Source organism: Budorcas taxicolor, chromosome 9 (genome assembly GCF_023091745.1).
Source record: "Budorcas taxicolor isolate Tak-1 chromosome 9, Takin1.1, whole genome shotgun sequence".
NCBI classification, from domain to species: Eukaryota; Metazoa; Chordata; class Mammalia; order Artiodactyla; family Bovidae; genus Budorcas; species Budorcas taxicolor.
Window position 1 is genome coordinate 75,134,977 of NC_068918.1, and position 16,376 is coordinate 75,151,352.

Here is a 16,376-nt window from a genome sequence, read left to right on the forward strand (position 1 = left end):
AAGAGGTGGCAAGAATACACAGAAGAACTATACAAAAAAGATCTTCACGACTCAGATAATCATGATGGTGTGATCACTCACCTAGATCCAGACATCCTGGAATGTGAAGTCAAGTGGGCCTTAGAAAGCATCACTATGAACAAAGCTAGTGGAGGTGATGGAATTTCAATTGAGCTATTTCAAATCCTGAAAGATGATGCTGTGAAAGTGCTGTACTCAATATGCCAGCAAATTTGGAAAACTCAGCAGTGGCCACAGACTGGAAAATGTCAGTTTTCATTCCAATCCCTAAGAAAGGCAATGCCAAAAATGTTCAAACTACCACACAATTGCACTCATTTCATACACTAGTAAAATAATGCCCTAAATTCTTCAAGCCAGGCTTCAGCAATACGTGAACTGTGAATTTCCAGATGTTCAAGCTGGTTATAGAAAAGGCAGAGGAACCAGAGATCAAATTGCCAACATCCGCTGGATCATCGAAAAAGCAAGAGAGTTCAAGAAAAACATCTATTTCTGCTTTATTGACTATGCCAAAGCCTTTGACTGTGTGGATCACAATAAACTGTGGAAAATTCTGAAAGAGATGGGAATACAAGACCACCTGACCTGCCTCTTGAGAAACCTATATGCAGGTCAGGAAGCAACAGTTAGAACTGGACATGGAACAACAGACTGGTTCCAAATAGGAAAAGGAGTATGTCAAGGCTGTATATTGTCACCCTGCTTATTTAACTTATATGCAGAGTACATCATGAGAAACACTGGGCTGGAAGAAACATAAGCTGGAATCAAGTTTGCCAGGAGAAATATCAATAACCTCAGATATGCAGATGACACCACCCTTATGGCAGAAAGTGAAGAGGAGCTAAAGAGCCTCTTGATGAAAGTGAAAGAGGAGAGTGAAAAAGTTGGCTTAAAGCTCAACATTCAGAAAACTAAGATCATGACATCCAGTCCCATCACTTTGTGACAAATAGATGGGGCAACAGTGGAAACAATGGATGACTTTATTTTGGGGGGCTCCAAAATCACTGCAGATGGTGATTGCAGTAATTGCCATGAAATTAAAAGATGCTTACTCCTTGGAAGGAAAGTTATCACCAACCTAGATAGCATGTTAAAAACCAGAGACATTACTTTGTCAACAAAGTTCCGTCTAGTCAAGGCTATGGTTTTTCTAGTAGTCATGTATGGAGTTAGAGTTGGACCATAAAGAAAGCTGAGCACAGAAGAAATGATGCTTTTGAACTGTGGTGTTGGAGAAGACTCTTGAGGGTTCCTTGGACTGCAAGAAGATCCAACCAGTGCATCCTGAAGGAGATCAGTCCTGGGTGTTCATTGGAAGGACTGATGTTGAAGCTGACACTCTGGCCACCTGATGCGAAGAGCTGATTCATTTGAAAAGACCCTGATGCTGGGAAAGATTGAGGGCAGGAGGAGAAGGGGATGACAGAGGATGAGATGGTTGGATGGCATCACCGACTCAATGGACATGGGTTTGAGTGGACTCCAGGAGTTGGTGATGGACTGGGAGGCTGGGCATGCTATGGTTCATTGGGTTACAAAGAGTCGGACACGACTGAGCGACTGAACTGAACTGATAGAGATGTATCCACAAATAATATATTGTAAATGTGAATAGAATTCTTTACTTTAAAACAATATTCCAAGTTGACTATAATTACCAGTGTATATTGCTTCCTAGGGGCACAGTGGCAAAGAATCTGCCTGTAAATGCAGGAGACTCAAGAGACATGAGTTCAATCCTTCGGTCACGAAGTTCCCTGGAGGAGGAAATCGCAACCCACTCCAGTATTCTTGCTTGGAAAATTCCATGGACAGAGGAGCCTGGTGCACTATAGTCCATTGGATCACAAAGATATTATATTTTTTAAAATTGGTTTTTGATGTAATGGAGACATCACGATACAGAAGTTTTAATTGAAAGAATGCAACTTCCAGATATTATGGAGATTATCTCAAAAAAAGACGTTCATAATTGTATTGTGCTCACTTTTGAGTTGTATTGCAACTTCAGTCTTCCTTAAACTTCCTGTCCTATACACTGGTCTGAGTAAATGCTAAATAATATGTCTCTAAAATAAAGCATTTTCTTGGTATAGTGGGCCAACTCGCCAAAAACTAAAAACTAAGGTTCAAGTGCCTCAACAAAATCCTTAATGGAGGCAGCCTGCTTACCTTGTGTTTCTCTCCCACCTGATTTCCCGTCGCCTTGCGCTACATGCTCATGCAGATACTCAAGAGTTCGTAATTCTCTAAACCCACACTGCTATTTCTTGCCTCTGTCTTGTATGCTGTTTTCCTTTCACAGTGATGTCCTTTCTCCTTTTTCAATCTGGAAAATTTGTAGTTATCTTTCAAGACAGTTTAGATGCTATTTATTGCAGGAAGTTTCTCCTAATTGCCTCATATTGGGCATGTTTTTTACCACCTGTGAATACTTCCATCTCTGCACATACCACATTATTCTGAAATTTACTGTTTACCTGCTTGCCTTACAAAATAAACTCAAGAACATAGATATATATTTACATGTCTGTAACCCCATCATTTAGTGCTTGTCATATAGCAGGTGTTCAATAAATGTGATAACTCACATTTATTTTTAACAAAATAAGCAAACTGTTGTCTGAGATTCCTTTCTCATCCTCAAATAGTGACTTTTCTAAAATGTTTTAGTCTCCAGTCATATTTGTTCATTTGATCTTAGTTTTTAAAATTCTGTATTCCCTATTTCCCTTCTGCCCAAAGCATAGTGAGTTGTTCCCTAATGTCAGATCTACTCCTTCTGTTCTCTTCTTAGTTTGGAAGTTTTATATTTTATTCCTTGAAATATCCCTGCAATAGACTGAATGTCTGTGTACCCCAAAATTCATTTGTTGGAACCCTCATCCCAGTGTGATGCTATTTGGAGGTGAGGCTTTGGGCAGTAATAAGGTCATAAGTGTGAAGCTCTCATGCTTGGGATTAGTGCCCTTATAAGAAGAGGCCAGAGAGTTATCTACCTCTTTGCTCCGTATGAGGACACAATGAAAAGTCAGTCATCTGTAAAACACAAGAAGGCTCTCATCAAAACTTGACCATGCTAGCACCTTGATGTCAGACTTCTAGACTCCAGAACTGTGAAAAATATATTTATATTGTTTATAAACCACTGATTCTATGGTATGATGTTATAGCAGCCCAAATTGACTAAGACATTACTCAATTTGTTCCCCCCCCCCGCCACACTGCATGGCATGTAGAATTTTAATTCCCCTACCAGGGAAAGGCAGAGTCCTAACCACTGGACCTCCGGGGAAATCCCAACAATCCTTAATCTTTTAAAATACATTCATTTTTAAGTATTTTCCTACAAAGTCCACAGTTAGTATTATTCCTAAAGAACATTCAGGCCCACTGGTGTCTGTCAGAATTCTCTCCCTTTCCCGTCTCTTTTATTTTGGATACTTTCAAAAGCATGAAGTTGTTATTATCATTATTTGTTCACAGGAAATAACTTTGTAGAATTTTACCAAAATGTAACAGTGATTCATTTATTTACCATTGTAGACTTGTGTTCCACACTTTAGTTCTAGATTCGAGCCTACTTTCCTGAAGATAAATCCTTCATTGTTTTTTTTGGGGGGGGGGTGGGGGGGGACAAGAATCTGTTATGGTAAATTCACATTTTAAAAATGTTTTCATCTAATTTAAAATAAATGTTTCTCTCTCACTTTTGACTAAGAGCTGAATTGGGTCTCAGTTCCAAGGTTGACAGTTATTTTACCTCAGCTTAGAAGACATCACTTCACCGCTTTATCTTGTCTGCTCTTGGCTGTCAATTCGATTGTACTTTATTTTTAGGTAACTGCTCAATTCTTCCGATTCTCATTTTCAGTATTGGCCTATAATTTCCAGCTGATAAACCTGGATTCAGAATCCCATCTCCTGACCTCTCACTTGTGCTTTGTTACTGGTTGATGTGCTTTTTCCAATCTGAAGACATGTCTTTCTCAATTCGGAGCATTTTTCAGTAGTCATATCATAAAATATTTCTCCCAAACACCCCCCCAGCCCCCACCATTTTAACCATTTCATCCTTCTGAGAATGATCTACTTGTCATTTCACATTTTCTCTTTATCTATCTATGCAAGAATTGATTTTTTTTAAATTATACCTTCTAAATCATTAGTCCTCTTCAGCCTAATTTAGTCTACTCTTTCAATATCTGAAGTTTTAATTACTAAAATTTTCCAATGTCTATTTTTTATATTGGTCTTATTTTTTGTTTGCTTGTTCAGTATCTTCTTGTTCTCACTGTAAAGCAGAAACATTTCTTCCTTTATCTCTTTGGTAACTCTAAATATATTCATTATAAATATCTTTTAAATCTGTTACAGTATTTATCTTTCTTTGAGTGTGATTTCCTGACTGTCCTTTTAGTTTTAAGTTTCCTTCTTTATTTATTTATTTATTTTTTGCTTTGTAATGTTCATATTTTGTAGATATTTTAAGCTCATGCATGCTATTTTCTGCCATTAGGTTTGGATGGTTTTTAGGATGAGTCTCTTCCTACCCATTCTAACATTCTGCAGGGATGCTCTAGTGAAAAGGACAGGATAGTTGCTATATTATTAAACTACTTTCCATCAATTGGCAAGTAGCTGCTTTTCTGAATTCCCTGAAGAATATTTCTCTTTTCTGATCAGTGGGAACATTTTTACAGTACCCTTGCTTCCAGTCAAGTCTTAACATAGGGAGACTTTTCTCCCATGCATGAAGTGCTATTCCTAGTACTCCATCCATAGAGGTAGAGGGCCACTCCATCCCCATTTTTTTCCTTTTTGGCCAGCCTATTTCCTTGTGGAATCACAGGAAATTGATGTATTGCCTCTTACACCATAAACCGTAGGGGAGTTATTCCAGACTTAGTTCAAAGCTAGGAGCTCATGAATACTCTAGCCGCTTGTGCCTGCATGCTCAGTTGCTCAGTCGTGTCTGATTCTTTGTAACCCTGTGGGCTGTCGCCCAGCATGTGCCTCTGTCCATGGGATTCTCTAGGCAAGAATACTGGAGTGGGTTGTCATTTCCTCCTCCAGGGGATCTTCCTGACCCAAGGATCGAACCCATGTCTTCTGCATTGGCAGACATGTTCTTTACCACTGAGCCACCAGGGAAGCCCACTCTAGCCACTTGCTCATTTCTGGTCTCCTGACATTTGCAGGATGAATTCAGCTTTTTTTCCAAAATAAACTTTTAAGCTTACTCAATTCCAGTTCCCAGTACTTGCTTGTGGATTACACTATTCCAGCCCCCAAACCACCACTAGAAGTTCTTTCTGTAATTAGCCCATTAACTTTTTTAAAAAATTGAGATGTGACTGATATGTAATATTATATTAGTTTCAGCTATGAACATTATGATTTGATATTTGTATACATTATGAATGATTACCACAATAAGTCTAGTTAACATGTCACAGTACAGAGTTGCACATATTTTTCCTTGTGATGTGAATTTTTAAGATCTACTTTGTTAGTAACTTTCAAAGCTACAGCAGTGTATTATTAACTACAGTCACTATGTTAATCATTAAAGTTTGCACGTTTTGATCATTTGCATCCATTTTGCCTATCCCTCACACTCTGCCTCTGGCAACCAGCCACTCACATTTTTAATAACTTTCAATTGTGATCAATTCATTTTAGTAATGAAATATATAAATGTTTTAACACCTTTGTATATGTTTCCCACTTTATATATCATTTTCATGTCAGATGTCTCACTTGGCCTTCTGTTGTAAATTTGCTTCTTTTGTGCTTTCTCTGTTTTCCCCAGGAGAACCTTTACATTTTGTATTTCTGCTCTGGAAACCAGTCCCTTGCCTGGCTTTCTAGAATTTTCTTCCCTCTAAACATTGGTTTCCTTTGGAATATCATTTGGCATTTGGAATATATGTGTGTGAAGCCACTCAGTCGTGTCCAACTCTTTGCGACCCCATGGACTGTAGCCCGCCAGGCTCCTCTGTCCATGGGATTCTCCAAGCAAGAATACTGGAGTGGGTTGCCATTTCCTTATAGGGTACCAAAGAGTCAGACACGACTAAGTGTCTGAGCATATTTTATATTATAAATAATCCTTGTTGACTTTTACTAATTTATTTTTTAAAACAATAAATTTCCACAGATATGTTTTGTTTATAAATTACTAGCCTCTCCTAAAAGGGTCAGGATGGTTCACTTATCTTAATAGCATATTTAGATTAACTGTGTAGAAGAAAGCGTTTAGTCATATAACTAAAGAAAATACCTTCAAAATCTTTTATACAACTTGTAATTCTAGTGAATTAAATCATTTACTAGTATTGGGTATATTGCTATATGAATAGAGTAACTCTGCATATACCCCTGATTTTTCAGGGGCAGGTTTGATTTCTTTGCATGTTTCAATTTTTTTAAATTTATTTCCCAAAAGTATCAATTCCTAAATCTTCAAAAGTCCTGGGTTACTTCTGTGTGTACTGCTGCTACGGCTATGTCACTTCAGTTGTGTCCGACTCTGTGCGACCCCATAGATGGCAGCCCACCAGGCTCCCCCATCCCTGGGATTCTCCAGGCAAGAACACTGGAGTGGGTTGCCATTTCCTTCTCCAATGCATGAAAGTGAAAAGTGAAAGTGAAGTCGCTCAGTCGTATCCAACTCCTAGCGACCCCATGGACTGCAGCCCACCAGGCTCCTCCGTCCATGGGATTTTCCAGGCAAGAGTACTGGAGAGGGATTATCTTATTCTCAGAAATGATGAAGTCAGGAATAATGGACTTTGAATATTTTAAAGGATACCAACTATGCTAGAACAGTAGGTACATTCTGGCAATGATATTCAAAGGCACACTGTGCTGAAAGTTTCAAAAGCAACAATTGTATGCAATCATTCAAAGTCTGTGGTGTATTTGACATTGGGCTGTATTTGACCACTGCTTGTACTGTGTGTTTAGCACAATAGGGGAGCTACTGAGCTGGTATAAAATATCTCTAATCAGATTCTTTCTAAGTGATCTTCAATATAGATGGAAATAAATTTGACCTGTTACAAGGAAAGTAGGCCAATTAGTGATAAGGCTTAACAGCTTAAGGGAGGAAGCCAGTATATATTTACTTACACTTGACAGAATGAAGAGGAAAGCAAAACATAGTCTCAATAGAACACTTATTTTTGTAAATTAAATCTTCCTTTTACAAAATGAGTTTTTAGGGTTTTTTAACTTCTTAAATGAGGTAATTTTACCATGGTTTTAATGGATAAAAAATTGCTAATTTCTTTTTATCCGTAAGGTTATACCAACATTGAGTAAAACAGGTACTATAATACACTAATTTATACCTTGATTTTTAACAATGAATATTGTGAAAAATTGCCCCTTTTCCCTGATAACTATCCTAGTCATCCTTTTTATATTTTCTTACATGCTACCTAGAACCACCCCTTTACAATGTACGTATTATCAGACTTTCTTTTCCAGCAAGATGGTGGATTCCAATTTATAAAAATAATAACACCTAGAAACACAGGCATAAAGAAATAAAAATGTTCAGCATCCAGAAATAAGAAGGGAACTGAAAGTCAGAATGATGGCCGGATTGCCAGGGAAGGCTTATCAGTTTATGAAAGTGGAACCTTTTGTTTAAAAAGATGTAAGGTAAGATCTTGATCCCCAGAGGAAAGGAAATGCTCCCACCTTAGGTAAAGGCATGGCTTTCCAGTTTAATCCTCTGTAACAAGGTGAATGAGAAAATCCACCCAGGCACAGAGAGACTGATATAGAGAATTAGTGCTGATTACTAACTTTAATTAACATAAAGAGTGGGTTCATCTACATCATCCCAAATTGCAAATAGTGACTGCAGCCATGACATTAAAAGACGTTTGCTCCTTGGAAGAAACACTATGACAAAATTAGGTAGTTTATTAAAAAGCAGAGACATCATTTTGCTGACAAAGGTCTGTCTAGTCAAAACTATGGTTTTTCCAGTAGTCGTGTACAGATGTGAGAGTTGGACCATAAAGAAGGATGAATGCCAAGGAATTGATGCTTTCAAATTGCTGTGCTGGAGGACTCTTGAGAGTCCTTTGGACTGCTAGGCGATCAAACCAGTCCATTCTAAAGGAAATCATTCCTGAATACTCATTGGAAGGACTGATGCTGAAGCTAAAGCTCCAATACTCTGGTCACCTTATGTGAAGAGCCAACTCACTGGAAAAAAATCCTGATGCTGGGAAAGATTGAGGGCAAGATGAGAAGTGGGCAACAGAGTATGAGATGGTTGGATGGCATCATCAACTCAATGGACATGAGGCTGAGAAAATTCCAGGAGACAGTGAAGACAGGGAAGCCTGGTGTGCTGCAGTCCGTGGAGGTGCTGACTTGGATATGACTTAGCAACTGAACAACAACCACACATACTGACTGCTTTTCTCAGTTTTCTCAGTTTTCTGGTGTGTTTTTTTTTTTTTCTTTCTTTGTACATGGAGTACTAGGGCAGGTAAACAGCTGCAGTAACTGATAGAATATTGGAATGTTTTTATATTGATTGGTGAGTAGCCTTAACAATAACCTCACCCATAGCCCTGATCCCCAGACTTCTCTGATTCTTGCCCTGGGTCCCTGTCCCACCTGTGGACTTTATGTCCCCCACTCTTCTACTTAAAGAATAAATGTCTGTCAGAGCCGCTGGCTTTGAAGACCTTGATCCAGCAGTGCAGAGATCATCTGTTTAGATCAGTTAATGCTCATTTCCTTCCCAATTGTTAGGCATTTTGAATAGCATCCCTGAGAGTGCCTCTTCTTTGTGTATGATTTGGTAATTTCACCAAGTTTTAAAACGTTAGATATCAAGGAAATGCTAATGATTCTCAAATTTTCACTTTTACTCTCTTTCTCCCAAACTTCAGAATGCTATATCTACCTACCTATTCAGCATCTCCATGGATGTATGATAAACGTCTACAATGCAACTCATTCAAAAGTGAAATATTGCTTTATTTCCTACCCCAGTTTTGTCCCATCCCATAGTCTTTTGTCTTTCAGGAAATATCAATTCAGTCAGCTTGCTCCACTTTTAAAATACACACTAGGGACTATTTCTTGCCTCCTTTACTGTTACCAACCTGGTCCCAACCACGACCAGCTCTTACCTGTTACAGTGCCTGCCGAGTTGTCTCTTTTGTCTCCTTTAGTCTTTTCTGAACATAGCGATGAGAGTGATTAGAAAATTTCAGTTATGTCATGTCATGCCCCTGTTCAAAGTCCTCCTTTGGTTTCCTGCCTCATTCAGACTAAAAACCCATGCACTTGCCTTTGTTTGGATCCCCTTTATCATCTTTGCCCCACCTGTGACCGCTCAGAAACCTTCTCTTTCTAAATCCCTCTTCAGTCACACTGATCTCATTATTCTTCAAATAAACTGGGATGCTCTTTGCATCTGGAATACTCTTCCTTGTTTGTGGAACATTTTCCCCATGGGTATCCACATAGCTTGATCCTTTATTTTCTTAAACATTATAATACAGATACTTTACATAACCACCATATTAATAATTGTGCAAGTTAACTCTTCAGGTCCCCTTTCCTATTTTATAATTCTTTTTAGTGGTTTTCACTTTGCTGTTTATTTTACTCAATTTACACTTTTCATTATGTGTCTCCACTGCTAGAGTCTGAACTCAATAAGAGCAGAGATTTAAGTCTGGTTCGTTCACTGCTTATCCCAGGGTCCAGAGCAGGGTTCCAGCCCCACAAGTAGCTAAATCTCAAATAAAGCGATGCCTTTTTTAGACTTTACAATTCATTAAAATGTAGAAAAAGCAAAACCAGAGGTTTAGAGATAGGAAAACTCCAGTATACTAATGATGAGAGTGTAAGTCCAACTTTCCTGCAGAAAAGTAGTCAAAATATATATCACAAATTTTCAACATGCAAGTATTTTGATACAGTAAGTTTCTTTATTAAAATTTGCCCCAAGGAAATGATAATGTATGCAAAGATTTGGCAAAAGGGCAGCCATCACAGCCTTGCTTATAACTGGGAATAATTTAAAAATTAAAAGCCTCAAATTTCCAAATATAGAAAGTTAGTTAACTGAAAGACAATATACCATACAATGGAATATTATGCAATCATTAAATTAGTATTTAGATTTGTAAACACTTATTTGCATGGAAACTATGAACAGTGTACTGATAAGTGGAAAAAAGCAATCTATAAAAGAGAACATGATGAATAATGTCATTTTTAAAGAAAGATGTAGATCCTTATACATTAATCTAAGGGGGTGAATAATTTTGAATGATGTGGTTTCTAGAATGATATGAGTATGCCTTTCTTATTTATCTGATTTGTATTTCTAAATTTTCTTTTAAAATGATGAACATAGTGGACTTTTTATATTGGGAAAAATCAAAATTATAATTGCACTCTTCTTCAGAAAGCTATTACTATAGCTAATGTATTACTATTATACAAGTAGAGGATTTTGGGGGGTATGAATTATATATAAAAATTCCCCTTGATAGGCTTCCCTGATGGCTCAGTCAATAAAGAATCTGCCTGCAATGCAGGAGACCTGGGTTCGATCCCTGGGTTAGGAAGCTTACCTGGAGAAGGACATGGCAACCCACTCCAGTATTCTTGCTTGGGAAATCCCATGGACAGAGGAGCCTGGTGGGCTATAGTCCATGGGGTTGCAAGAGTCAGACATGATTTAGCAACTAAACAACCACCATTCCCCTTCACTGTTATTCCTCTTCTATGTTGATGATGAATGTCCCGCCTCAGAAAGTAAGGTCCTGTTGTTCAGTTGCTAAATCGTATCTGACTCTGCAACTCCATGGACTGCAGCACACCAGGCTCCCCTGTCCTTCTCTATCTCCTAGAGTTTGCTCAAATTCATATCCATTGATTCAGTGATGCTATATAAGAGCTAATACTCAAAATTAGCTTACAGAATAATCTCTTTGTGGTATTTCAGTCTTTAAAACCTTAACATGTGGAAGTTGTCTATCTACAGGTATGACTATATTGAAAAATATGTTTGATACGTTTACTAATAAGATAATTAAATTTATTCCATGAAATTATCTAGTATTTTACCTCAGAGATTTAAATTCAAACCACCTCCCTTGTCTGTCTCTAGTCAGTACCCTGTTGGCAGTAATGTACAACCGTCTGAACAGAAGAAGGGGAAATTTCCAATCTGGCCAGAATGGAGCGAAGCAGACATAAATGCCGAGAAGTGGGATGCAGGGAAAGGTGCGAAAGAAAAGGACAAAATGGGGAAGAGCCCTGTACTTGTAAGTAGGCTTGAATGTGACTAGACTTCAGTTTGGTTTTTGATTGTAAGTGGAATAGGATTTGTTAACATGTGTGCATGCTCACTCTTCTCCACAGCCTCCATTAAAAAGAGAAATTTTGCCTTTGTCCACCTTAACTCCCCTCATCCTACCTTGTCTCTCCAAGTCTTTAGTCCTGAGCTTTGATGAACTGCATTTAAGTAAATGGGAGGAGAGAAATGACCAAAAATTCATAAGAATGAAAGGGATAGAATAAGCTAGCTAATAGATTTCGAGAGAATTGAGAACCAGCTATTTAGAGATGTTGGTTTAGGAAATGAGAAGTCTCCACAAAACTGTGAGCTGTTATTTAAAGATTATAGGAAAGATAAATTTTTAAGAGATGTTACGAGGTAAGAATTGAATCCCTCTTATATCTGTACCCCAAGATATTTCGGTAAAAATCTTTGTCATTCTTCATTTACCTGTGACATTTTATAAAAGTTTTTTTTTTAATGTGGATCATTTTTAAAGTCTTTATTGATTTTGTTTCAATATTGCTTCAGTTTTATTTTTTGCTTTTTTTTTTTTTTTGGCCATGAGATGTGGGATCTTAGCTCCCTAACCAGGGATCGAACCTGTACCCCATACATTAGAAGGCAGTGTCTTAACCCCTGACCACCAATAAATTTCCTACCTGTGACTTTTAAACATGGCGCATCCCTGAGATTGAAGCTGAGAATTGAGTTCCTACAGTTTCCAGTTAAACTGCTTACTTAAGAATATTTATTTCCAAAAACCTCTTTGTAGAAAATACTAGTCTGGGTTTCATTTTAAATATGGTCCATTTATTTGATGCAGTAATTCATTCAACAGAAGTACTTTTAGAACACAGTACAATTTTCAAAACACAAAATTGCCGTAATGGCTAGGTTGAACTCTATTGTCTTTATTTGCAAAGAACTCTCAGAAATTGTACTTATTAGCATTTGCATTTTGTTCACAAGGTGCAAAATCACAAGCTGCATGATTTGTATCAGTAATTTGTTTACGCAAAAGGCAGTAAGTATAATTAATTTCTGACATTGTTAGTATTTGAACAATTTCAAATAACAGTATGTGAGACAATGTAATCTTCGTACCATACCTAAGGTAATTATGAAATGTTTAGATGCAAGGGACTTTTGAACTCTCTGGGTTCAAATGAAACTGGTTATGTTTTACATATTTTAATAGAAATTCAGATCTTATAGGGATTGTTTGGGAATTTTCATCAGCAAAAAAAAAAAATAGATTTTACAAATTTTCAGTTGAGCAGCTGAGCTCTGGAAAAGATTCAGAGATAAGTCACTTTAAATTATAAAGAAGCAACTGGGAAGAGAAGAACAGAGTACCTGAAAACTCTGAAATAGGAAATGAGATACAAAATAATATTTTAAGGACCTTACAATCCAAGCATGCTTTTATCAGATGATTATGAAAAGTTCTTGCAAATCTCTGGAAGGTTGGGTATCAAATTCTGGAACTTTTCAGTGATGTTGAAACAAGGGTAAGTCTATTGGAAGAATATTTATTGGAAGAAAACCCCTGAGACTCAAGTGATAATAAGGGTGCTGGTCACTTGATGTTCATTTTATTTGGGGGTAACACATTGGGCTATTGCTGGATGCTGTATGAAACTGCATGCTTTGGGAAGCACTCCCCTCATACTACTGTTGTGAATAGAGGCTATTCCACTGGAACTTGACATTTCAGAACCTATCCAATACCCCATTCTTCCAATGCAAATTTCAGAAGGTAGGAAAGCACAGCTCAAATCTCAATTGTTATGGCAATGCAAAGTGGTGCCATCTGAGATAGAACCCTGCTTCCCCCACCCCCCCAGTTCTGTTCCACAAGCTCAGCATTCATGGCTCAGGGAGCAACAATTTCCCACTGGAGTGAGTCCTGAACACTCCAAGCCTTGTGACTGCATTTCTGAAATATGGTGGCACATAAACTCATTCCAATCCTAAAGAAAGGCAATGCCAAAGAATGCTCAAACTACCACACAATTGCACTCATCTCACATGCTAGTAAAGTAGTGCCCCAAATTCTCCAAGCCAGGCTTCAGCAATACGTGAACCATGAACTTCCAGATGTTTAAGCTGGCTTTAGAAAAGGCAGAGGAACCAGAGATCAAATTGCCAACATCTGCTGGATCATTGAAAAAGCAAGAGAGTTCCAGAAAAAGATCTACTTCTGCTTTATTGACTATGCCAAAGCCTTTGACTATGTGGATCACAATAAACTGTGAACAATTCTGAAAGAGATAGGAATACCAGACCACCTGACCTGCCTCTTGAGAAACCAGTATACAGGTCAGGAAGTGACAGTGAGACATGGAACAACAGACTGGTTCCAAATAGGAAAAGGAGTATGTCAAGGGTGTATATTGTCACCCTGCTTATTTAACTTATATGCAGAGTACATCATGAGAAACGCTGGACTGGAAGAAACACAAGCTGGAATCAAGATTGCCATAAGCAGATGACACCATCCTTATGGCAGAAAGTGAAGAGGAGCTAAAGAGCCTCTTCATGAAAGTGAAAGAGGAGAGTGAAAAAGTTGGCTTAAAGCTCAACATTCAGAAAACTAGGATCATGGCACCCAGTCCCATCACTTCATGGCAATTAGATGGGGAAACTGGAAACAATGGCTGACATTATTTTGGGGGGCTCCAAAATCACTGCAGATGGTGATTGCAGTAATTGCCATGAAATTAAAAGACGCTTACTCCTTGGAAGGAAAGTTATGACCAACCTAGACAGCATATTAGAAAGTGGAGACGTTACTTTGTCAACAAAGGTCTGTCTAGTCAAGGATATGGTTCTTCCAGTAGTCATGTATAGCTGTGAGAGATGGACTATAAAGAAAGCTGAGCACCAAAGAATTGATACTTTTGAACTGTGGTGTTGGAGAAGACTCTTGAGAGTCCCTTGGACTGCAAGGAGATCTAACCAGTCCATCCTAAAGGAGATCATTCCTGGGTGTTCTTTAGAAGGACTGATGTTGAAGCTGAAAGTCCAATACTTTGGCCACCTGATGTGAGAGCTGACTCTTTTGAAAAGACCCTGATGTTGGGAAAGATTGAGGGCAGGAGGAGAAGGGGACAGCAGAAGATGAGATGGTTGGATGGCATCACCGACTCAGTGGACATGAGTTTGGGTAAACTCCGGGAGCTGGTGATGGACAGGGAGGCCTGGAGTGCTGCAGTTCATGGGTTCTCAAATAGACACGACTGAGTGACTGAACTGAGCTAAACTCTTACAGGTTTTACCAGAAGAAACTGCCTTATGCATATGACCCTGGCAGTTCTCCTTGGATTGTTACAGAAGGCCACTTCTTGAAATGTGAGGCTAGTGATCAGGAAATTGGTATCAGATGATCTGACCATTTCCTGTAAGTCCAGAGTTAGGTCTCAATTCTTCACCTAAGTGATGACAAAGAAAGGATATGGTGAGTGAACCAAATGGAGAACTATATGATAAAGTACTGTAAGGTAGATGTAAGAAATATACCTAAAGCAACATGACGAGAAGAGTACCATTAACAATAGAAGAGGCTCAAATCCTGGAGAAAAGGGAATCATAATGGGATGAGCCCCACTAATTTCTTCCTCAAAATCATTTATTAATTCAAGGTATGGAAAGTAGAGACCAAGAAGAAAGCAGTGGCCTGGAGCTTGTGTCAGTTTTTCTGGGTTGAAATGAAGTAGCATATTGTCTGAAGCTGCCAAAGCAGACCTTGAACCCAGATCCCAGGGCTAATTATGGAGAAGTGATCTGAAAATTTTGCATACAATTTTATCTTGAGACATCTATGTACCTCATAAGCTATGAATGTGAAGCTTTTGCTGCAGAGCAAATGAATTAAAAAAAAAAAAAACAGCCTTCTGGAAGCTAAATAACTGAGAACAGATTTCATAATGATAGCTAGAGATTGGAATTTCATGTACACCAAGTTAGCTTGATAAACACTCCAGACTTTCCATTAGTGCCCCAACATGGCTACAGCATTCCATAATAAGTATGGAAAAAGTACACCAGCCCTACCAAATCCTAAGACCCAATGTTGACTAGGTCAAATTTATCTTGCACTCTGTCAGAAGGGAATAAAATCCTCCTCTTGGGAGGAAGACATCACCATTTAGAACATGTATATGTTTTTGTATCCAGCATATAGCATAGATTGAAAATTTACCAGACAGGAAGAGAAACAGAACCAAGTGACTAAAAATCAAGGGGGAAAAATAGATAATAGAAACAGATCTAGAAGGAACTCTGAGAATTTTCAGATGGGGCACTTTAAAATTTCGAAGTTAGTGCTTTCAGGGGAAAAAAGCAAAGTGAGGGAATCCCAGAAGTCTAGTACTTCTCTTGGAAAAACATCAGTCTATCTTTTAAACTCATTCTTCTATCATTTTCACTAGATGTCGGAGTTGCCTTTGTCGTCATTTGAATTATTCCAGTATGTTAAGTGTGACAATAAACCATATGCTTCAGATACACAGAAATTTATTAGGTTTAACTCTCAGACAATGTCCTCAAATATAACCTATTTCTCAAGACACATGAGTGTTAGGTAAATAAATAATGAAAATCAAAACAGTATTTATTTGATCTGTCCCCATTAACTGAGGGGAAATTTACTCTCTGCCCTCACCACAGATTATGTTGCTTTAGCATCTTGTTTGTACTCCTAGAAATTTTCATATCTTTGTTTTTCATAAAAATCTCAATAAATTTTTATTTCTCATAAAGATCCCCCATCACCCACCACCTCATGAGCCAAGAATTTTCGCATAGCAGTTACTTGAAGTGTCTCTAACTTACTAGACTGCTTGCATTTGGGCACCATTCTTTCTCCAGAATTCACCACTTGATCCATAGTTGGGGGTCAAAAACTAATGAATTAATTGCCTTTTTGTGCATTTGTTCCAGAAAAATGGAAACTTACGTTCACACAAAAAACAAACCTGTACACAACATTCATTGCAGCTTT

The 16,376-nt window shown here is 38.1% G+C and overlaps 1 protein-coding gene across 1 annotated transcript in view; it reads left to right on the forward strand.

The window, feature by feature from the left end:
* ADGB (androglobin) overlaps positions 1 to 16,376 on the forward strand; it is a 185,955-nt gene that overhangs the window by 12,137 nt on the left and 157,442 nt on the right. Inside the window, exon 2 of the mRNA XM_052645937.1 lies at positions 11,198 to 11,354. Coding sequence (XP_052501897.1) covers positions 11,198 to 11,354 — 157 coding nt within the window. The remainder of the gene's footprint in view (positions 1 to 11,197; positions 11,355 to 16,376) is intronic.